At 38.7% G+C, this 24,761-nt stretch overlaps 2 protein-coding genes and 1 long non-coding RNA gene across 4 annotated transcripts in view; 2 read left to right on the plus strand and 1 right to left on the minus strand.

Annotated features, from left to right (window-relative positions):
* Positions 1-24,761, plus strand: part of LOC143854825 (EH domain-containing protein 1) — a 46,549-nt gene that overhangs the window by 20,829 nt on the left and 959 nt on the right. For both annotated transcript variants that reach the window (XM_077364935.1, XM_077364944.1), the window contains exons 8-15: positions 8,021-8,134; positions 8,302-8,404; positions 8,497-8,546; positions 21,402-21,530; positions 21,619-21,870; positions 21,979-22,058; positions 22,655-22,781; positions 22,897-23,040. In XM_077364935.1, the coding sequence (XP_077221050.1) occupies positions 8,021-8,134; positions 8,302-8,404; positions 8,497-8,546; positions 21,402-21,530; positions 21,619-21,870; positions 21,979-22,058; positions 22,655-22,781; positions 22,897-23,040 (999 nt within the window). The remainder of the gene's footprint in view (positions 1-8,020; positions 8,135-8,301; positions 8,405-8,496; positions 8,547-21,401; positions 21,531-21,618; positions 21,871-21,978; positions 22,059-22,654; positions 22,782-22,896; positions 23,041-24,761) is intronic.
* On the minus strand, positions 295-2,945 carry LOC143854837 (uncharacterized). The gene is made up of 2 exons (XR_013237602.1): positions 1,704-2,945; positions 295-547 (listed from the first exon to the last, which is right to left on the minus strand). It is a non-coding gene; the product is annotated as an uncharacterized LOC143854837 (long non-coding RNA).
* Positions 13,018-15,462, plus strand: LOC143862443 (uncharacterized). Its single transcript, XM_077373494.1, has 3 exons — positions 13,018-14,787; positions 14,878-15,081; positions 15,177-15,462. The coding sequence occupies exons 1-2, from the start codon at positions 13,518-13,520 to the stop codon at positions 14,946-14,948; spliced, it is 1,341 nt and encodes a 446-aa protein (XP_077229609.1). The 5' UTR covers positions 13,018-13,517; the 3' UTR covers positions 14,949-15,081; positions 15,177-15,462.

A 24,761-nucleotide genomic window follows, 5' to 3' on the forward strand; every position in this document is an offset into this window, starting at 1 on the left:
ACTAGATGAAAAGGAATTTTCTTGAGATAATAAGACATCATAAAAGTGCTTTTGCAGGGGAAAACATAAGCATTAGAGACAAAAGGCCCCACTAGCTAGGTTGGTGAAGGCGCCAAAACCGGAAAAAATGAGAATCATTCCCACCAAACTGGTCCTCGTCTTTATTTCATAACCAAAATTGCCTTCAAAACTGTAACTACTTGCTTTCATTAATAGGGCTGCAGCCAAGAAAGAATATAAAGATGAACCATAAATATAGTTTTTTTTTAACAACAATGAGATAAAATGAAGAACTGAAGAGGGAGAGCCATTATTCCAAAACCAAATTGTCCATTACACTTGAATTAAAAACTGAATGAATTATCTTAATTTCTAAAGAGTTCAACTGTACTGCAAGTATTAACTACTGAGGAACATGACTATGTGTCATTCCCCAAAACCTCTACGAATGAGCCACTCTCCCATCCTGCAGATATCGCCTAGATGTGTTCATCTGCAAAGGCGCTATCAGGTTCTTCTTCGGCTATAAAGTCATCACCCAGGACATCTGGAGGGGAGACTGAATTAGAGTAAGGTCGTTTGACCAACAATGCAATAAAAGTACAAGAGGATAGCTGCAATGTAAATAATTTCACATGCTTTCATACATTTGTATAAGGAGAAACTAAAAGTGAAACAAGGCACATAATCAATTAGAATAGATGGGAGTCAAATAAGATGAATATAGAGAAATATGGAAAGAATCATTAGAAACATAAGAGAGTATCATAATATCATAAATTATGATCAATATCAAGTAGTGAGTGAATGTAGCCGACCCCAACTAGCTTGGGACAAAGGCTGAGTTCAGTTGAGTATCAAGTAGTGAATGATGGTATAATATACAACAACCATCAAATATTGTTTATCTAGTATACCAACGGATAGAAGGAATATCATATCAATCTTGAATGGGTAAAGGGTCCACTATCTCCTCACATGTATGTACATAAAGTATCGTCACAGACCTGTTGATGTGCGGAACCAGTAGCTCAATGACCTTCACATACTCCAGTATGAGGTGCTAACCCCATGTACGTAGTATATGGCCTAAAATCAAATCCTACAGGCTGTTCTAAAAGAGATAAAATCGATACAGGGTGTAGGTAAGAAGACAACATGCAAGCAAACATAGGATTAATATTGTGAAATTCGATAGATGATTACTTGTGCAATAAGATGGAAATAAAATGTGAAATAACAATAGAATAAAATCTACAATAACATCTATCAAATTGTAATTGATATAACAGAGTTAGGTCATCACTTGCCTTGCCTTTGTTGTGTGGGTGATAAAGTAAGTTTCTAGTATAGGTCCGAATGTACGGTTCCTGAAGTACAAGTTAAGTTTTGTGTTAATTTCCGTTCTTAGGTTATAGACCCTTTTTTTAACATGCTTATTTTTGCCCCTAGGTTTATAACCACTACTTCTTTACCTTCTCTTATTCCTCCCATCTCAAAATTCAAATTACTTAAAACTGGTCATGACAGATTATCCTGAAAAATCCTCAACTACCTGAGTAAAATTAGATATGAAAATCTGAAACTTTGATCATGACAAATAAATCCTGAAAACTGAAACTTTTCACACATAAAATGTATAACTTTGCAGTCTTTGTATGCATAAATTTTTGCATAAAACCTAACAAAGAGGCGTGGAAAACCTTTGAAATCAGCATTCAATTGGGACTTAAAACTGTACAACATCAGCATATTCATGGGTATAAGACAGCGAAAAATAAGCGTATGGTAGAGTTACAGAGAGAGAGACAGCTAGGCTTTATAGATGTTTTGGGATAGAGTTAATGGAGAATAGTTGATGGGTGGAATTAATTAAAGTGGCTAGGAATTTATGAAGGTGGTTAAGAGGTCATAGTGGTAGTTGGTAGTGGACCCCAGTGGTGGGTTGGCTCCATTCACGTTGTAGATTGCCTAAATCATAAGTTGATTTCATCATATCATGTTCTTGAATCAAATTTTTTGGTTTAGAAATATTAGATTTGTTCTTGTGTTAAGTGTGTTGGATCTTAGATTTTTAGCCATAGATGCATGCTGAAATTTTCAGATTTTTATACCCTAAAATATGCCGGCAATTTACAATTTTCCTACTTTAAAATATGCTGACAAGATATATGCCAAATATTTGCATGTCATTTTGATAGTGTACACCATGTTTAGGTGCCAAAATTTTCTGTTTTCTTCACCCTATTTATATGCTGATTTTCAGCAGCGTTATGCCCTGTCCGTGTTCTGAAATCAATAGTTTTAACCTGTATTTATCACTGATTTTCAGCAGTTTTAACTTTTAAACCTCCTTAAACTGCGGAAAATCAGCAGTATATTACCCTTATTATTGTTAGAAACTAACAGTATTTAATTCAACTTTTTTAGGACTGAAATCAGCAGTATTGAACCCTATTCTTAATGCTGAAATTTCAGTTTTTACCCTAGGTAAAGTGCTGAAATTAACAGACTTTTAACCCTAAAAACTGCTGAAAAATCTCAGTGTTTTAAATAGGGCTAAGAAAACAGAAAATTTTGGCACCTAAACAGGTGTACACTGTCAAAACGACATGCAAATAAACGACATGCAAATATTTGGCATATATCTGAAACTTGTCAGCATATTTTAAAGTAGCAAAACTGTAAATTGTCGGCATATTTTAGGCTATAAAAACCTAAAAATTTCAGCATGTATCTATGGCTAAAAATCTAAGATCCAACACACAACACAAGATCAAATCTAATATTTCTAAACCAAAAATTTGATTCAAGAACATGATATGATGAAATCAACTTATGATTTAGGCGTTCTACAACGTGAATGGAGCCAATCCTTATCTTGTTCTTTCTTTCTCTCTCTTGCTTTTCTCCTCTCTTCCTTCTCCCCTCTTTTCTTTTCTTTTCTTTTCTCTCCCTTAGAGAGAGAGAGAGAGAGATTGGCTTTTATAGATGTTTTGGGATAGAGTTAATGGAGAGTAGTTGATGGGTGGAATTAATTAAAGTGGTTAGGAATTTATGAAAGTGGTTTAGAGGTCATAGTGGTAGTTGGTGGCAGGCCCCAGTGGTGGGTCCTGCTGGTGGGTCCTATTGGTGGTGGGTCCCATTGGTGGACCTCGCTAGTAATTGGTAAATGTGAATAGTGAATGGTAAATAGTAAATGTAAATGGTAAATAGTAAATGTTTATAGTGACTATTATTTTTATGCTTTTAAGTTATTCACAGTTATCTTTTAACCTTGGTGGGGCCGGGTATTACAAAGACAAAATATTATACGCATGTGTAACCTCCCTTGTTGCTGCCCATTAGAGTTCTAATTGAATTAAAACTTCTTGCAACAAAAAAAAAAAACTAATAGACACAAAGAAAAAGATTCGCTAAGCTAACTCTTTTTAAAATGCTAGCAGTCCTTGCACAAGTCTTCTAATTATTGACTTTAAAATAGAAATAAATCAATATCACTCCCAAACTCTTGCCTTGTGAATTGTGATATGAATAGTGCAGTGCACATTGTCGTGAACAATACAATTAACAATGACGTGAACGCTACAGTGAACAATGGCATGAAAAGTACATGAGGCCTCTTTTATTCTAATTCAGTTAAGTAACTCAATGAATCTTGAAGGATGGGCTCTATCTGCGTCAAACTGTCCTAGGCCCCATGTGTGCCAAAACTGATCTCCAAATCCAATCATGGGTAATGAACAGTGGTTTTAAATAGCCCTCTTATGACTCATGCTTTTGGCTCCAATCCTTGGTCAAAATTTTGCTGCGAATCTCTACTTCACCAGTTACCACTCATACATTCCCAGAGAGAGGTTCATTCTTTGGTTACGAGATTGGAAGGTTTTTTATACCAATCTCGCCTGTTCAAAGATTGATCGCCGCTAACATGCATGATCCATCTCAATAACTTTTAAATGTAAAAGACTTGTTCTCTGAATGCATTGTAATGGCTAAATGCGGTAAACTAATCCTCAAACAGATCACTAAATTATCCCTAAAGGCTCAAGGGACTAACTCTCCATAGATCGAAGAGTTTCACAAAAGAGGAAAGCATCTCTTGATTGGAAGGATCTAGTATTTGGTTATGTATTCCCAGGGGACAGAGGCAGACACTTTTCGTTACACCATGTCTGATATGTCCTATCTTTCATTGATCAAAAGAAGGGCATGTTAGAAGGTAGGATGGATCAACAAAATTTAAAAAAAAGGTAAATGAACTGGAATATTACACACCCTTGCATGGCTGACCGGAGAGATACTTGACCGATTGACCAAATACTGCCTGATCAAATTTAAGTGGGTCCGATCTGCCAATCAGAGTCACACCCCATTGAGATTGAGGTAACACACCATTTGGTCATTAGGCTTCTTGAATTGGTAGTACTTTAGTCTGAGCTTCGTCTAAGAAGAGGAGATTACCCCGTTTTGAAGAAAGAAAGAGCAACTAAACTAATCACCATGACATACTGAGAATTGAAACCAGACCAAGTATGAATGAAATATACCTGTAGTAAGTAATGAGAAAGTAAATTACTCACATCTCAAAGTGTGTGCCGGAGTGGGGATCCTCAGCCTTTACTCCTATTATCTTCAAACTACTCAAACTTGCACTCCACTGCTTGTCTGTTGAAGCAAACTCGAGTTCTAAGGCTGGAAAGGAAATGTTTGCCGCGTCCACACTTAGATTTCAAGTTTTGAAATCTTAGTCTCTTCAAATATCTTTTATTCTCAGTACATTAATCATACTCCCATTGTTATTGAAACCAGCTCTTTCGCCAAATTCTTTTGTGTTTCTTCATATTCTGAATATTGATTAATCTCTGTCTCTGGCAGTGGTTTCCTTGTATAAGCTTTAGGTCTTGGAAAGAATAATAGGTTTTTCCGGGACTAAAGCGTTGAAGGTTTAAGGTTTGATTAGATGTTAAAATGAGTGGTCTGGATCAATTTTGGCTTAAAGATGTGTTATTTAGGTCAAGACTCAGAACCGGAAGAAACGTCTTGGGCTTATAAACTTCTCATCTAGGGTGTGTTTATCTTGTTCCTACTCTTAGAAACCGCGTTAAAAGAAGAGAATCAGGTTAGATGTGGGTTTTACAGCGTTGATTTTGAAGTTGATCCAAACACTAAATTTTAGGAAAGCCGATCTGAGAGGCAAGAGAGATGGAGAAGGCCATGGGGTCCGAGATGGAGAGAGGACGAGGATGGACGATTGGTCAAGACGTGGCGATCTCAATGCATAGTGACAGGGAGGATTCTCTCGATGGGGATGCTCTATCCCCTCAGGGATATGATCACCACATGTCCTCATTGGAGGAGCTCATGGGTGGACCCGCAAAGGGACCGATTGAGCGTCTGAAAGGTGGGGACTAGGAGTTGGCACAACCACCGTAGGATTTGGATGAGTCATAAAACGAAAGCTGATGAGACTCCAGTACATGATTAGGCTCAGATGCCCTAAAAACATTTTTTTTTTTGAACATCTAATAAAACCTCGAAGTGACATTAAACACCATTACCAGTGTTTCATAAACTCTTTGACTCAACCAGATAGACATAATTTAAAAGATAATTTATCTCGGACTCAAATATCAAAGTGAGAAAAGCAGAGTTTCACCACAATACAAAACTCACCTCGTACTAGAGCACACCTAAAAACATTTATTTAAACTCTTAATTTGTTTTTTTTTCATTGATGGATGTCAACAGCCCTTTTGTGCCCCTTTTAATTACACACACTCTTACTTTTTAATTCCTCTTTCGGGACACACTTCCTAAACTTAGAAACTGCCTTAAGAAGAGAAATCTGATTAGAAATAGGGTTTCCAGCATTAATTTTGAAGTTAATCCAAACCCTAAGTTTTAGGAGGGTCGATCGGAGCACAAATGGGCCAATTGGTTAGTAGTTAACCGTTTGGTTGGTGACGGTGCCCAATTAGATGGGTGCATCCTACCTCCGGTGGCAACATCAAGTTAATGAACATAGCACATTTGGGAGCAGGCTTTGGCATTTATGAGATGAAACATACGCTTAAAGTTACCGATTGACATTGACAAATTGGGTTGGTTTGGGGATTCATGGGAACATAGGAAAGTCTCTATAGGTATAAGTTTGGGATCATAGAGGTCTGTATCTTTGCTTCTTGTGAATCCAATGTGGCGTTAGGTTTGGTGGGTGGGCGTGAGTGTGGGGGGGATTAGTTTTTGGGAGAATAATTCGTGTTAGATGAGGTCCCTTTGTGCCATGTCTACTCGAACCTATGTAGGCTAGTGATCCATAAGGGGAATATTATAAAAAAGCAGTTCTCTAGATTGTTGGTAGTTTGATAAGGTTTGGGATTTTATCTAAAGGAAAATGAGGTTGAGGTGTCCAATATTTTTATGGACTTGGAGTATACCTAAATTTTCTGTGGGGAATGTGACAAAAAAGATTGGATTCGAGAAGCCACTGGTTCTTCTTGATCAAGTTCTTTTCCACTTATCTTATTGGTTGGCGTTGCTCTCTAATCTCTCTGTTGTTTGGGGAGAGCTAGTTACTCCTAGAGTTAGGCTTTTATTTGATGGCAAGTGAATAAATAGCATGAGAAGAAACTTAGACTTGCTAATATGGGTTTTCTTTGCAGGAAGCAGGGGGATCACTAACCACCTATTCATACATTATAAGGTGGCGACAGAGGTGTTGCCTCATGTTATTAAATGTTGGGTTTTCCTAGCATCATTTTTCAACGTACTCTTAGATTGGAAAAGTAATTTGTTTATTAACAAAGAAAATATATTATTGAAGTATCACTTTTGGTGGTTGTCTGGGGCTTAAGGAATGAGAGATGTAGAAGGGCTGTAAGGATAAATGCTCTCCCTCATGGCAGTTGCTAAGTGACGTTAAATGTGCTACTGTGCATTACTCCATCTCTAGGATAGATTTGAAGGAGCATTGGTTGGAAAACTATTGTGTAAATGGCAGGAAGTTTCTTACCTTGGACTAGATAAATTTAGGCTAGATGGTCTCTTCCAAATTGCCTAAAATTTTGACGGTAGGTCAAAATGTTAGGCACCACTCCTTGGTGTTTGTGTGGGGTCTATAGGAGTAAGTTGAGAGAGGTTGTGATTAAAGCTTACCCCTGGCCTATCAGTAAGTCACATTCCAAAGAAGCCAAAGGTTGTATGTCATTATCTTTGTATTTTTAAAAAGGATTCCTTTGTTTCGTAGCGACCTGTTAAAATGGATTATGCGGTAGATGTGAGGAAATTTTATTGGCAAAATTCTTCTGTCCAAGGTGATACTCTAACTCAAGATTATTGAATCTTGCCGCTGTGACTGAACATTTCATTGACAAGATTCCATCAGTTCCACCCTTCCGATTATTCCATGTTTTTTTTCTTTTTGGATAGATAAAATCTACTTTGTATAAATATGATCACTGACAGATTTTTTCTAAGTTCTGTTGGATACTTTAGCAAAAGAAGGTCTATCAAGACCTGAGCTGGTTATTGGCAACATCTCCTCCTTTTTATAATGGTTTACCTGTATCTTTCATTTTCTTGGTGCTCTTGCTCACTGATTTTTCTTCTGAAATGCCACTTCCAGTCTTATGCCTAACCTTCTCCCACTACCACTCGCCTTATGCAAGTGACACAACTAAGGACCAACTTGTGTTGATTTGTAATTTTTATTATACCCTGCGTTACATTTGGGATTTTCTTATTTGTATATACATCTCTCATACCATGTTTCTAATGTTACAATATCGTAGTATGTCAAGTCCATGTTTCTCATATTGGAGGCTTTGCTTTTATCCTAATTCATGTATAACTATGATGCCTCCATTTTGCTGTCTCTGCCCAGGATAATTCTTATGCATAATGCAAATATCACTTTCTTTTAACAAACATATTCATTCATAGTGTTTACAGAATATTGTCTTTGAGACTGTCTAGTTGATTTTCTTGGTTATAAATCTCCTTCATGCTTATTTTTCAGGTACCCTTAAGTGCAGTTACATCAATAATTGATGGTTTGAAGAGGTTATACATTGAAAAACTGAAGCCACTGGAAGTTACTTATCGTTTTAATGATTTTGTTTCTCCTTTATTGGTGAGTTCCATATATGTGAACCCTGAATCTTGATTTTCTGGTCCAGTGTTGTTAATGCCATTTTTTTTACACAATTTACACCAGGCCATTGTTTGATAAAAGTTATAGATGCTCTTTAACAATATGTTGGAGGCTTTAATTATTTTTTTTGTGGTTCCTTATTGCAGACAAACAGTGATTTTGATGCCAAGCCCATGGTTATGCTCTTGGGCCAGTATTCCACCGGGAAAACAACATTTATTAAGCATTTGCTGAAGACTAGCTATCCAGGTAGATTAAACTGTTTACTTTTGTTTGTCTTTTCCTTTGTGAAATGAAACAAAAACAGTGAATATGCATACCATCTCCATTGTTTTGAGCAGGAGCTCACATCGGACCGGAACCTACAACGGACAGATTTGTTGTTGTAATGGTAACTTCAAGCCACTTACTAACAATTTATTCCTAATCCTGAAATTCTTGTCCATTTATAGAAATAAAGTTTCTCAAGATCCATTCTTGGCGATTGATATGCAAGCTTTGACACTACCTTATTATCCTGTATATTTTGTTGCTGAGGTTAATTTTTTTTTACTGCTGTTGGTTCACAGTTATTTACACTGGACAATAGGTGAATTTTTTGCACATTGGCTTCAATGGACATTTTTTTTGTTTGTGTCATTGTTCCAAATGTTATAAGGCTTTCATGATCTCTTTAACTTTCCGCAGCATTACTATATTACTGAATTTATTTACAGTGATTGCTATAGACATTTCTTTTATTACCATTAGGAATCAATATTCCATACATAATTACAAATGTTTGCCTGATCTTTTTATGGATTGAGGTGCTGATATATTGGTCAAAATATGGCCCAAAGGGCTGAGATATACTTAATGTGCAATCTTGCATGTCGAAATAAAAAATTAGAAATGAGCCATGAACATGTGGGAAATAAAGAAAAGAAGAGTGGAAAAAGTGAAAGAATGGAGATGGAATTTACACATAAACTCTATGTAACTTGGTCACTGGTACAAGTGTTGGACACTAATGCAGGATTTTGGACATGGAGACTCCGATATACTCAATGCACTGACATGTCTGTACAAGCATATTAAACTAACTGGAAATTTATGGCATGCATATATTAAGAATACAAAATAAGAAAAATATGAAAATTTTAGTAAGCCATGCAACTAACAAATAATGTTTTAGGTGATGTTCTATTGGCAATTTATTTTTCTAATTTTTTTATTCTGTTTGATGTTTTTCCCGAAGGCACATCATTTCTAATCTTTCTTTTTTGCCTTGTCAACTAAAATTAATTAATGCCATAGCCACAAATATTTGTCTCGAAAATTTTTCGAGAAGTGTGTCTCGAGATATTTTAATATTTTTTAATTTCAGGTTTATATCAAAAAATTTGGAAAAAATAAAATATATACAAATATAACATTTAGGAGCAAACTTTGGACAGCCAATGACATCATGAATTTATCTTGATATTTCATGATATTTTCTCAGTAAAAAATAAAATATGAAGATATCATGATGAGTTCAAAATCTTATGTCGTTTCATCAAAACAAATCGCAGGATATCACGCTATTTTTGAAAATGTCGGAAATATTTGTGAATATGATTACCATTCCACTTGTTTATCTTAATTTTTTTTCATTTTCTTAATTGCTAATTAGTTTATATGTGCTATATTATGTATTTCTATGGATATACACCTACATAAGAAGTTTCCATCCACATGGGAAATTGATGCACATGTATTTGCTTCAAGAACATTGTACTCTATTCTAGAGGACACAATGGCTTGGTGAGAAATTTTTTCATCTTTTTTTTTCCTCTAGTTGCTAGAGTAGCTTATGGAGCACCCTAAAACAATAATGTGTATTTTTATAGTCACATAGGGAAAATATGTATTTTTTATTCTAGCATTTTATGAAGTGTCATCTTAAAATTCTATCATTTGCATATGTTTTCACATTTTCGTGATTTTACAGGATTTCCACTGAAATTTCCGACCAAAATGTTTCTATTTCCTTGGTGACCGAAACCGAAATCGAAACTGAAATTTAAAACCATGCTCTTCATCGTGGCCTATACTATAGAGTGCCATCCAACAAGTCTGTTGAGATGAGCGGTTAATCTGATACTGATTGGCTAGGAGATCGAGACATTCACAGTTCTGTGATAGGATATTGCATCTTTCTAAATGTACACCTAATCTCATGAAGCATAAAAAAGCAAAAGATTATGGCCATATAAAGTGCTTAAGCTGAATATAGGGCTATGGTGTCTAGTGTCTACTATGACCAAGTTGATTTTTTTAAGACATCTATTCTAGTGTAGACATATGTAATAAGCCTGAGGGAACTTTAGTCATTGTACATAATTCTAATATATAACTATGATAGAGAGGGGGGAGCTACTCTCTAACTCTTCTCATTCTCTCATTTCCACTCTAACATGGTATCAGAGCCCTAGGGTTACGATGCCCTAGGGACCATGTCCGCCTCTCTCTCTCTCTCTCTCTCTCTCTCTCTCTCTCTCTCGGACACATCCCCGTCTCTGCCACAAACCCGAGAGAAGGTCTGGATTGATGATCGACAATTCCACTATAAAGCCCTAACTGTAACTCTAACACTAGCCCTACCCTAACCACAAATCCATCAATCCATCATTTCCAAACCCCAACCCTAACCCTAACTCGTGAACAGTACAATGAATAGTGCCATGAACAGTACCCGTGAACAGTACTGTGAATAGTACCCATGAATAGTAACTTGAATAGTGCCGCCCCTCCAACCCCAAATCAGTGCCGCATCCCCTCTCCCTTACCCAAGTCAATACTGCACCCTCTATCCTACCCCAACACATTTTCTAAATCCCTTCTCCCACCATATTCTACTTCCTTGTTCTTAAAACCCTAACCCTAGCCATCATTTAAATCTCATATTTTCTATTTCCTTCGCAGCTTTTTCTATTTTTCCTAGTGCCCTAATGCACTAGATTGCATTTATCATCCCTTTTTATTTTTTTCTCGTTCGTGGCTTCGTATTTGTTCCCTGTGGATGTCTTATTGTGCTTTACTTCATGTGACTGTTCTCGTTGGAGCCGCTTTTAGCGTGTTCTTCCTCATTTAGTTTGTCCCTCCTTTCATTTATATTTGTTTTCTGAGCCACATAGTCAAGGTTGTCATCTTCTTATTCTGTCTCTGTAGATGGTTAATTCCCACAGATGACCACTGTCAAATTAGATGGGACAAACTATGTGACTTGGAAGGTTGCAGTCGAGACTTATCTTGTTGCTCATGGAAAGGCCCACATTCGTCGTGATCCTCCTCCTACTACTGATCCTACCTATGATAGGTGGGAACATGAGGATGCTCTAGTCCGTACACTACTTTGGAAGACTATGGCCTCTCATATTGCTGGTCCCTTGATGCTTCTTCCTACATTGAAGTAGGTCTAGGATCAGACTACCCCTCTTTATTCTGGTTGGCCAACATCAGCCATATCTACTCCATGTACTCTGAGTGGATACGATTTCGCCGTGGGGATAGTCTACTGCTGCCCACTACAGTCAGTTCGTAGCCCTCTGTCAGCAGCTTGATGTATTTATGCCTCTCCCCTCTGATTTTAATGTTGCTGCTCGCCAGAAGGACAAGATGCGTGTCATTCATTACGTTGAGAGTTTGGGTCTCGAGTACACACATCTTCGTCAGCAGATTATTGGATCTGGATCTATTCCTTCACTTACAGAGGTCTATTCCCGTGTTAAGCAGTGCTCTCCTGGTGACTCCTCGGTAGCTGTTTCTGTTGATGGCTCAGCTCCCGCAGCTTATGATAACATTAGTCGTTCGAGCTGTGGTGGTTCCTCCTTTGGTCGTGGACGAGGCTGTGGTGGTTGCCTTGGTGGCGATCGTGGCTGCTCTTTTTGCACTCATTGTCAGCAAGAGGGCCACCATATTGATATTTGTTTTCAGCTGCATCCCGAGCTTCGGCCGTCTCGTTCGGCCCACATTATTGCTGCTAGTCTGCCTGATACTTTTGTCCCAGCCATAGTTATAAATTTCGTTTCGTTTCGTCCGAAATAGACGAAACATTTCATTTTCGTTCCGAAAACGAAACGAAATTTTGTAAATTTCGTTTCGTCCGAAATTTCGTTCCATTTCGGTCGTTTCGTTCGAAATTGATCGAAATTTCGGATTTCGTCCGAACTAAACGAAATTTTGGATTTCGTCCGAACTGAACGAAATTTTGGATTTCGTCCGAACTGGACGAAATTTTGAATTTCGTCCGAAATTGGCTATAACGGCTAATTTGACTGTTTTTTGCAGATTTTACAACAATGCCCCTGGAACGGCTTTTTTGGTTTTTGACCATTTTAACCTCAAAATGTGACTGTTTATAGCTGTTGGGAAGGGTATTTTAGTCATTTTTAAATGCACAATCAATTAAAAACTCTGTAAATAGCCTTTTCCCTCCCTTCTTATCTTCCACCTTCACATAAGTGATTCTCCTTCTTTCTCTACTTTCACTTACATTATCTATTCTACTAAATTTCCTACAAGTTTATCCTCTTCTTCAACTCAATCCAAGTCTATTTTGGAGCAAAGGGAAGGCATACATTCAACTTACCACTACAAGAAGTCAAGAACTATTTCCAAAGGCTTATTTCAAGTGAGTGAAGGCTAATTTTTTCTTCTTCTCTTCAACTCAAGTTCAACCTCAAGGTTCTCTTTATTTCTTTCCATTTCCTTTCTTTTATTTCTTACTTCATTTGTCTTTCTACTTCATTTTTTTGTAATTTGTTTCAATTTTCTTTTTTCTAATTCATTTTTCCCCTTCTTCTACTTCATTTCAGAATGAGTGGGTCGGGCTCAGAACCTTCTGCAGGAGCATCCTCTATTGGTTCGGCACCCGCTAGATCGGATGACCCGGCATGGGCTTACGGTACATTGGTTCCGGGTCAAAAAATAAAGTAACTTGCATATTCTGTGGCAAAGTCATATCGGGTGGAGGTATAACCCGCTTGAAAGAACATTTAGCGGCTGTTCCTGGTGAAGTAGCATCATGCAAAAAATTGACTAAAGATGTAAAATATCGAATGAAGCAACTTTTAGATGCAAAGAGAAAAGAAAGGGCTAGGATGAGCCTATCCAGAGCAGAGGTTGGAGGTTTTTATGGCACACCAAACGAAGAAGAGCAGGATGAAGAAGACATGGCACACAATTGCCTCAACGAAGAGGTAAGGAAGTTTTTGTAGAACCGAGTGGTACAAAAAGGAAGAAGAAGAGAATCACAGGAGGGATCAGGAATTTCTTTGCACCACGAACAACCCCTGGAGCCCAGCCAAGCATTAAAAGTGCTTTGGCTACTAAAGAAACAATGGATAGAGCAGACATGACGGTTGGCATGCTTTGCTACGATGCCAATCTCCCTTTCAACGTTGCCAATTCACCTTTTTGGCAACCTATGTTTGATGCTGTGAATGCCGTGGGTTCGGGTTATAAGGCACCTACTTATCATGCTTTAAGGGGTCCCATTTTGAAGAATACAATGGATGAGGTAAACAACTACTTGGAGGAGATTAAGATGTCATGGAGATACACTGGCTGTAGCATTATGGCAGATGGATGGACAGACACCAAACAACGTTCCCTAATCAACTTTTTGGTGTACTGCCCTAAAGGAGTCATATTCCTCAAATCCGTTGATGCATCTGGCATAGTGAAGAATGCCGATGAATTATACAATATCTTTGAAAAGATTATCGGAGAGGTGAATCCGGAATATGTGGTGCAATTTGTAACTGACAGTGAGCCAAGTTACAAAGCTGCTGGGAAAAGACTAGAAGCCGCGTTTGGTACATTCTTCTGGACTCCGTGCGCAGCTCATTGCTTAGATCTCATCTTGGAGCATCTGTGCAAACCGACTGTATTTCCTCACATAGCAAACACAATTGAGAGGGCTCGGACGATTACAAAGTTCATCTACAACCTTGGAAGCCTCTTGAATTTGATGAGGAAGAAGTTCACAGGTGGGAAGGAGTTGTGCCGCCCTGCTGCAACCAGATTTGCTACAAATTTCATTAGCATACAAAGTCTGGTGTTGAATCGGAAAGCACTTCAGCAGATGTTTGTGTCTGATGAGTATAGTACTAGTAGGTTTGTCCAACACCCACTGAGTGAAGGGGTAGTTAGTACTGTGTTGGATAAATCTTTTTGGGACCAATGCAAGTACATTCTAAATATCAGCGAGCCTTTAGTGAGAGTGCTGCGTTTGGTAGATCGGCAGTACAGACCGACGATGGGTTACCTATATGAGGCCATGGATAAGGCCAAAGAGAACATCAAGGAGAGGTTGAAGAGAAAATCAGATTACAATCCCATCTGGAGGATCATCGACCAAAGATGGGATAGGCAACTCCACAGTCCCCTCCATGCAGCAGGATATTTTCTTAACCCTGCTCTCTTTTTCACTCCTACCTTCTCTAGGCACAGTAAAGTAACCAGAGGCTTGTTGGCATGCATCAGTCGACTGGTACCTGATGAAGGTACACAAGACCTCATCACCAATCAGATTGAGGATTATCGAGAGGCTAAGGGTATGTTTGGAATGAAGCTTGCAATCCGCAACCGAACGAAGTTGGGACCAGGTATATTTGAGTTGTTTGTTTAATTAAGTATAATTCATTTTAACTTTCAGTTTCTCAACAAATAATGCTTTACTATTTGTTACTTTACAGTTGCATGGTGGAATCAATTCGGAGGTGACGTGGAAGAATTACAGACCTTTGCGATCAGAATCCTCAGTTAGACCTGCAGTGCGACTGGGTGTGAAAGGAATTGGAGCACCTTCGAACACATTCACTCTGCAAAGAGAATAGGTTGGAGCACCAGAGATTAGATGACTTGGTGTTTGTCCATTACAATCTTAAGTTTCGAGAAAGGTATACAACGTAATATAATGTTTTCAACTCTTACCTCATCACTTTAAGCTTTTAAGTTTAACCTTTGACATTAAACTTAACGTTTTCCTTTTCAGGGACTTGTTGAGGAAATCATCTACCACTAGTGACCCTTTGAGCATAGACCATCTGGATGTCATGACGGATTGGGTTGCAGAAGAAGAAGATGTCATATTCACGCCGGAAGACATTGGATGGGAAAATCTTGAAGCACCTACTGCTGTGGTTGGGGCCGGGGACGACGACGACGACGAAGAAGACATTGAGTATGATCATCTGGGTTATGATGACTGAGAGTTGTTGCTACTAGCTATTGTCTATGTTTCACTTTCATGTATCTCTGTTTTTTTATGTTTTTCTATGTATCAGACTATCAGTTGGACTTGTGCACGACTTTATGTGTTTAACTAATGAATATGCCTTTTGGGACACATATTTTGGACTATTTATTAGTTTTTTATCTTTTTCTATTGATTTTTTATTTTTTTGGATTTTTCTCATATTTTTTAATATATTTTTTGTGTGAACCAAAAGTTTCGACCGAAATGACCGAAATCCCACCGAAATTTCGTTTCGGTGGCCAAAACGAAATGGCGAGCGAAATGGAATTTACAACTATGGTCCCAGCTGATTCTACGCCTGCCCCTGCTATAGATTCTCTTACCATTTCACAGGCTGATTATGATGAGTTTCAACTTCTTAGGTTGAGCAACCGCCCAACCACTCTGAGTTTTGCCCAGCCAGGTAGTTCTCAGGCATCTCTACTTAGTACCTCCAGCTCCTGGATCATTGATTCTGGGGTTTTGAACCATCTCACCGGTAATTCCTCTTCTCTTATTTCTTTTCGTCCTTTTCCATTTGATTCCTACTCGGTAACTCTAATCGATGGGATGTCCACCCCGATCTCGAGTATTGGTACTCTTTCACCCCATTCTGGGCTTACTTTGTCTTCTGTTTTATGTGTCCCTAAATCTCATTTTAACCTTATTTCTGTTAGTCAAATTACAAAACATTTAAACTGCTCTGTCTCAGTCTTTCAGGTTCTCTCAACTGGGAGGACGATTGGTTCGGGCCGTGAGCATGATGGACTCTATCCGTTAGACAATAGCTTGCCTCATCATATTTTTCAGAGTTGTTGATTCCTACTTGTGGCATTGTCGCTTGGGCCACTCCTCTATGAAGAAGCTTCGTTAGTCGTCCGTTGTTCCGTCTATTATTCAGTCTTTTGATTCCGAGTCTTGTGAACTCGGGAAGCACCGTCGTGTGTCTTTTCCCTCTAGAGTTTTTAGTCGTATTATGAGTCATTTTGATTTAGTTCATTCATATGTGTGGGGTCCTTCATGGATTATGTCAAATTATGGTTACATATATTTTATTGTGTTTGTGGATGACTATTCTTGTGTTACTTGGTTGTATTTGCTTAAAGATCGCTCTCGAAGTTTTTCATGTTTTTCGCTCCTTTTATGTTGGAATCGCTAATCAATACAAGTGTAGTATTAAATGTTTGCGCACTGACAATGCTAGGGAATACTTCTCTACTGAGTTCTAGGAATTCTTATCTAGCCGTGGTATTCTGCACCAATCTTCCTGCGCTCATACCTCCTAGCAAAATGGTGTGATTGAGCGCAAACTACGATACCTTCTTGACATCACACGCTTTTTATGCTATTCCAGATGCGAGTTCCTAAGCCTTATTGGAGTGATGCTGTACTCACTGCCTGCTTCTTGGCTAACTGCGTTCCATCCTCCGTTCTGGATGGATCTACCATTTTTCCATCCTTCATCCGATTGGTGAGCCGTTTCTTGTGAGTCTACGAGTGTTCGGATATGTCTGTTTTGTCCATAATCTCTTTCCAAGTCCTGATAAATTGGATCCCAAGGAAGAAAAGTGTTTATTCCTAGGATACTCTCGTACCCAGAAAGGCTATCCTTGCTATAATCCACGGTTGAGACATATGTTTGTATCAGCTGATGCCACTTGAGTCGGAGCCATTCTTTCCTCCTACAGGAGATCTTCTGTCATTTCTGCGCAGCCAATTTCTTTTCCTATACATGTCCTTCCAGATCTTGTTGATCATCCTTGTCCTCCTACAAGCCTGAGGGAACAGATACGCCTGAGGTTCTCAACCCCAGAGTAGGTGACAGCTGTGTGATCCCAGATCTCCTTTGCAGTAGGAAGGAGAATCATGGTGGATGAAATGGCAGGGGTCATGCTCTGCCAGAGTAGACTACGAATCAAGGAATCTTCCATCTCCCATCGAGAATAGGAAGGGTCCTTGAGAGATTGGGGATCATCTCGAAGAAAGCTGACTTTGCCTTGACCTAGAAGGTATGTCTCAACGGCAACTTTCCATGGTAAGTAGTTGGTTCCATCAAACTTTGCAATATTCAACTGTGGATAAGATCCATCCACAGATGCATAGCTAGGAGAAGCTGAGGAAGATGGAGTCGAAGGAGGTGGGTGGCACGAACGTCAGTAGTCATGCCGAGAGAAGGATCCACAATGATAGGAGGATCCATAAGAATGAGAAGAAGAATAGAACCCTCAAGCAACGGCAATATGAAGAAACGAGAAGAAATGAACCAACTACTCAAGAGAAGAACGAATGGCGCGGCCTCACGAGAGGACACAGGATAGTAGAGGCCATGAAGAAGATGAAGTGAGACCGCGAAGAGATAAGAGGTGAGACTAATTTAACACATCAAGAGAAAATAGAAAAAAAATAGGGTTTTATGTATTTGTAATGAAAAATATTGATTGGGTGGGTGGTTGTCGGGAAAGTGAGGGGTGGGGGAATAAGGGCTGGACAGAGGGGGGAAAGGGGCTGGAGGGGCTGATTTGAAGAGGGAAAGGGTTGGGGGAGGTACTGTAGCGGGTACTGTAGCAGGTTACTGTAGCGGGGAATGGAGAAGAGGAGGAGGCATGGGGTTGAAGGAAGGAGGGTTAGGGTTTTAGGGTTTTAGAATTAGGGAAAGGTGAGGGTGAGAGATTAGGGAAAGAGGTGAGGGTGAGAGATTAGGGTTAGGGTTAGAGTGGTGGGGGTGGAGAAGATGGAGGCTAAAGGTAATCCCTAGGGATCAGAAACCCTAGGGCTCTGATACCATGTTAAGAGAAAGATTAGAGAAGAAAAAGTGAGTTAGAGAAGAAACTCCCCCTCACTAATGCATATAATTAAAGAGAGATAAGTACAATTACAACTATGCCCTCAGGCTTATTACATATATCCAACAATCTTGAACTTTCTTCCTCTATCCGAGTCCTAGAACTATGTCGTTGCTTAGAGCCTCTCAAAACAATAATTCTTTTTTTTTTTTGAAATCGCAAAATAATTTCATTAAACAAGGAGAAGGCCAAAGGTGGACCACCCTAAAGGATACAAGATACTACAATGATACAAAGATAACAAGAAAACCCTCAAGGAGGTAAGAAATCAAATCATTCCAAACCCAACCGACTAACACCAACCCTAGGCAAGGAGTTAGCTTCCCCATTAGTGGATCTCCTCACATGATTAAAAACAATAGAAGAACCCAAAATAAGATCATCTATTTATCAAAAAGAGAAGAAAAACTCCAAGGAGGCAACACCGATCCACGCAACCAATGAATCACGTTAAGTGAATTACCCTCCTCAATAGTGCAATACATAACACCTCTTTCAAGCCTTATTATATCTTGATATACCGCCTTAACCTCCACCTCGGAAGCATCATAAACCCCTAATGGGCCAGAATAAGCCCAAACAACATTGCCGCAAGCATCATGACAAAGACCTCCGATCCCAGCAGAGCCCGGATTCCCAAAACTTGACCCATCGAAGTTTAATATATACATCCCCTTAGGCGGAGCCTCCCATCGTTGAGCAATTTGAGGCCGATCCTCCTTATTAAAACACACTTCCCTCCACCCCTCCCATTAGTCAAAGGCTAACACAAAACGGAAAGCCGGAAGAGATCTCGCCCAAGATATAATGAGAGCAATAATTTTAATGTAAAGCCAATAAGGAGATTTGGCCAACCCCTCAAACACTCTAGAATTTCTCTCCTTCCAAATCACCCACCATGTAGCAAGAAAGCAAATTCCCCACAACCCGATTACCTTTCTTTTCCACCGCACGAAGACCCAACTGCGAATCAACTCCAGAATAGAAAATGGAAAGACCCAGCTAATGCCAAACCTCTTAATATTTATAGCTCCAAATCTCACGGGCAACTGAGCAATGCATGAAGAGATGACCCACAGATTCACCATCTTCCAAGCATAAGGGGCAATGGTCAACAAGCCACATACCACGTTTGTGAAGGAAGTTAATCGTTTGAATCCAATCGCGACTTACCGCCCAACCGAAGATACAAACTATAGGAGGGCTAGGAAATTTCTATACCTTGGCTGAAATAGAGGATACACCACTTGGCACCAGGAGAAAGCAGAAAGATTTAACAGAGAAAAAACCTGAGGATTCCGAAGTCCATACTTTCTTATCCAACCCATTCTTTTTCATGTAGCACCCATCTAATATATTAAGAAAGTGAGATACCAAATCCAACTCCCTCTAAAAATAATAATAATAATAAAAAAATCCTCCTAAAACTGGTTGTCCAATCTAAGCCTCCCCCGTTACGAACAAAACAATCACAGACAAAGGCCTCCTCAGAAGCTACAATATATAAATTTGGGAACAGATTCATAAGGAGCTCATCTGCACACCACACATCCCTCCAAAATTTAATCCAGTCCCTAGAATAAACCTTAAACCTAATACCCTAAAAACAATAGTTCGTAAATCCTCATGGGTTGTCAAATAGGTACGACTATCACGTTCTCTATAGATACCATCCACTTTGATTCTTTTTTTTTTAATTATTATTTCCAAATTCAAGCGCTTTGCATTCTCTAGTTATAAGAGATCTACTAGCTTATCTTGATAGATCTCCACGATATACAGCTAAAAATAGAAAGGAATTTATTATTGTCACGCCTCAGAATCTTGAAGAGCTCAAAAATTGCTATAGCAGTGAATCCTGGACTGGCTTTAGATCCGTAAATTGTAATTGTCTTTCCAGAACCAGTTTGGCCATGTGCAAAATTTATATCCATCAACAGCTGACTCCACTATATACTTTGATTGAATCCTCAAAAACATCATCCTGAGAAGCATTACTGTAGAAAACACGGTCATGGAGGTGTTGCTTTAGCTTGTCATCCTTCCAAGGATGTTCAATGGCAAACTCATCAATACTTGCAAGAATATTCATTTTTTTGTATTCAATCTCCTTTTCACTAACTGGTTCAACCACTTGGGGGAATTTTGGTCATTTGACCAACATGTATAATAAGTAATCTGTGCTGTATTTTCATTTTGATGATTGAAACTCCTTTTGACTCCCTAGACATTTCTTTATATCGTCTGTCTTCTCTAACGTATACTTGTTTGGATTATAGTTGTTTTTTATGGAGACACCTGATCACCCTCACCTTTTTTCTACGAAAAGACTATTTGCTACTTCCCTCTTTTTTCCTTCCTTTTTGAGTTTTTTCATTTCAACCCAAACCGGGTTGGCATGTGCCGACACAAGCAATAAATTAAAAGGGTAATTTCTAATAGCATCAATGCAGTATTGCTAACATGTGACCAAATGAAACTATTGCGTCTTAGGATTATTACCTCTTTATATAGACCGTTGATCTCTCTTTCCAGAAGGTCCATTTATCTTCTCTATTGTTATTCATAAAGTCAAATTCCTTTGGGATGTTAGGTTCCTCAAATAGTTTCCATATGTTTTTGGGGCATAAGGTTTCATTCAATCAATGAATAGAAGAATAAAATCTTTATGATTCCTCAAATGCTTCCTCATCCTTTTTTGACATTCCTTTTGTCTTGCAAGTTTATTTACTTCCATGCAGGCATTTGCGTGAAGGGACAATTATGCGCCATTTTTATTTTTATTTTTTGAAATGGAGGGACAATTATGCTCAATTTCATACTCTTAATGCAATAATATTTAAAGTCTTCTTTAATTGATCACTTTTTGTTTAAACCTAGTTTTGTTTGGGCATTGGACTATTTTCTGGCTTTCTTATGACTTGTAGATTTTTCTGTTAAGGAAAAGTTCGTAAGAATTTATATAGTAGTCTCTATGGCAAGGGTCAAATGTTTGTTATGTCACTTTGCTGTCACAAAATTTGTATACTCACATTTGTTTATCTTATATTTTGGCCACATTACTCATACGATGTATTTGTTGAACTTTCTATGGTGATAATGTATTTAACAATTCACTGGTTTATTGTGTTTTACACAGTCCGGACCCGATGAAAGGAGCATTCCAGGTAACACCATTGCTGTGCAAGCAGACATGCCTTACAGTGGTCTCACGACATTCGGAACTGCTTTTTTATCAAAATTCCAATGCTCCCAGATGCCACATAAAGTGAGAGTATATCCTAGGTTCAATTTGAAAATTCAATATATTTACTTTCATATATTATGGAAACTCACTACTTTCTTCATGTCTGAAGTTGCTGGAGCACATCACATTTGTTGATACACCTGGAGTTCTTTCTGGGGAAAAACAACGAACACAACGTAGCTACGACTTTACTGGTGTTACATCGTGGTTTGCAGCAAAGTGTGACCTCATTCTTCTTTTATTTGATCCTCATAAGCTTGATATAAGCGATGAGTTCAGGCGTGTCATTGGATCTCTACGTGGTCATGATGACAAGATACGTGTGGTTCTGAATAAGTCGGACCAAGTTGACACACAACAAGTAGAAAATCTTCGCTATTTTATTTTCTCATGCGTTGTACACTTTATTTTGGCAATTCCTTTTGGTGGAAAAGTTTTAATTAGTTTGTCGTTTCACATTATACTGCAGCTGATGAGAGTTTATGGTGCATTGATGTGGTCACTTGGGAAAGTTCTGAATACTCCTGAAGTTATGCGTGTTTATATTGGGTAAGCTCTCTCTCTTCGTATGCGTATTTTCTTATTAATATAAATGTTAGGAATCTGCAAGTTTTGGCCTTTTTTTTAATCTCTGCTCTGATTCTTGGATACTCTTGGATCTAAGGGCAAACTCTTCTTATGAATTGATTTTCTAGGAAATCCTTACTTTTTTTACTGGAGAGTGTGGAATAGAAACGTTTGGTTGATTTGCAACATGCTGGAGTGACTGACTTCAAGTTGGAGATAAATTGATTGAAAACATGTACCCTTTTCTGTGATTTATATTTTTCCCGGGGAAAGAGTAAACTTGCCTATCTTATTGTTTATGATATTAGACATTGTTTGAACCATAGTTGATTCTCTTTAAGCCAACTCGGTTCCCTGCTATTTAATGTGCTGCAAGCTATTGAGTAAATTCAAATGTTTCATAAATTGTTGCTTCTTGAACGCCTCAAATGGGTGGTGGGGCCTGTATTTTTCACTTTAATTTTCCTCATTCCATATAAGCTTTTAGATGAAAATATCTTTTGGTTTAACTGAGTCTGAAATTTCAGGTTGTAATACTGATGCAGAGGTTGACATTCACTTCTCTGGCTTTTTGACAGTTCATTCAATGATAAACCTGTAAATGAGGCAGCTGTTGGTCCAATTGGAAAAGAATTGTTTGAAAGAGAACAAGAGGACCTCCTTTCTGATTTGAAAGATATTCCTAAGAAGGCTTGTGATCGCCGTGTATGTTGGTCACTTTTGTTATATTTATTTTTCTATATCTCCTTCTGTGCACAATCTAATTAACATTCGCCATATTTTACCCTCAATGGAGTTTTAATCTCTTGTTCAATTGCAGATCAATGAATTTGTGAAACGTGCTAGATCTGCTAAGATTCATGCCTACATAATAAGTCATCTTAGAAAAGAGATGCCTGCAATGATGGGCAAGGCAAAGACTCAACAACGACTCATTGATAATCTAGAGGATGAATTTGCAAAGGTATGCGATTCTTTCTGTTTCTTTGTGTGCCTGTGTATCATATCTCAATGAGGACTTCTGATGTTAGTACTATCTCTCAAACTATAGGGCCTTTCTATGTTAGTCTTTTTTTTTCCCAAAGATATCATGTTATTTGCCTGGATGCTAATTATAAATTTCATTTCAAGCTTTGAAGGATAGTAATGGAACTTTTTTTTTTGGAACTTATAGGAAGTTCTCTTTAGTTAATTGTTCGTAGTTTGCAAGTACTTGGTTAAGAATTTCTTATAGGGGTGTGATGATATCATTCTTTTCCTCAAACTGCTCTAAGCCAAGTTACCAAACCATAGATGGTACTGCTACAATATAATGGAAAGGTAAGCATAAACTCATGTGCCATGTGACCATGTCCAATATGGTTCTAGTCTTACGGAGCAACTTCTTTTCGACAGTGTACCATTAAATAAAACTTCTTTTCAACGGTGTAATGTTTAAGATGTTTTATCCTTATGAGGTTTATGGTGGGTAAGCGAAATCGAGTTAGATGTTGGGAGGATGAGTCATTGGACCAAAGTTTCTTGTGTAATGAGTTTCCGAGCCTCTGTAGGATTGCATGAGAGGAGATCAATGCCTTTACTAGTCTCCTTGGTTGTCTCGATAGTATTTTCATCTCCTTGTATTAACGATAGAAAGAATATGGACGCCATACACCATAGCAAGTTTACCATCTGATGCGGGGTCTAGACTCTTCCATCTTGTGTAATGAGTTTCCGAGCCTCTATAGGTTGGTGCGGGGTCTAGACTCTTCCATCTAGGGGTGCAACTTGAATCGGGTTGGGTCGGGTTGAGGCCAACCCTAACCCAAACTGAGATAGCATTCTCTCAACCCTAACCCAGTCCAACCCAAGTCTCGGGTTGAGGATGGTCAACCCTAACCCAACCCGCCTCCAAATCGGGTCGGGTTGGGTTCGGGTTCATCTAGGGGCCAAATAGAAAAATGAAATGAAAAACAGCATAATTTAGAAAATTATGAGAAAATTAGAGGACGGAGGTCGGGTTTGGGTCGGGTTGCCAAGGCCTCAACCCTAACCCAACCCAAAATTAAATCGGGTTGGCTTTTCCCAACGGTAACCCAACCCAACCCTAGAAAATGCCAACCCAACCCGAGCCAAAATTGGGTTGAACCCATCGGGTTCAGGTTGGCCCAACCCAAGTTGGACCCCCTACTTCCAGCAAGTGGTCCAATATTTGGTTGGCTGTTGTTCCTTCAAAATATCTGCACTTTGGGTTGACGGCATCTCACAAAAAAGATTAGTATTTGCATACTCCGGGCCGATTGGGGTTAAGTTTGTACTATATCCACCATGTCTGTTGGCGGATGCTTGTTGAGGGCGACTCATCCAATCTCTTAGCTCTGATCAATGGAAAAAATCTTTGCAGTCATGATGGTTCACTAGTTTTTCAACGAGATAAGGTAAGTAATGCTTGTTATATTTCATTACTTGGCTTTAGCGACACCCCCAGGAGCGCCAATGAGTTGGCTGATATGTTCGGCAAAGTGAGTGTGAACAGAGACAATCTGTATGTGGGCCAATCGTTGCCTCCCTGTTTAATAACTGTTGTTTTCTTTCAACAAAGATTTCTTCATTTGTTAAAAAATTCTAGGTTGGTGGTGGTTAACACAAGCAATGGATCAGGGATGGGGCTTGTATCTCAGTGGTTGAGGCTTTGTTCCCAACCTT

This window comes from Tasmannia lanceolata, unplaced genomic scaffold (genome assembly GCF_043159265.1).
Source record: "Tasmannia lanceolata isolate RefF3 unplaced genomic scaffold, GAP_Taslan_0.1 ptg000003l, whole genome shotgun sequence".
NCBI classification, from domain to species: domain Eukaryota; kingdom Viridiplantae; phylum Streptophyta; class Magnoliopsida; order Canellales; family Winteraceae; genus Tasmannia; species Tasmannia lanceolata.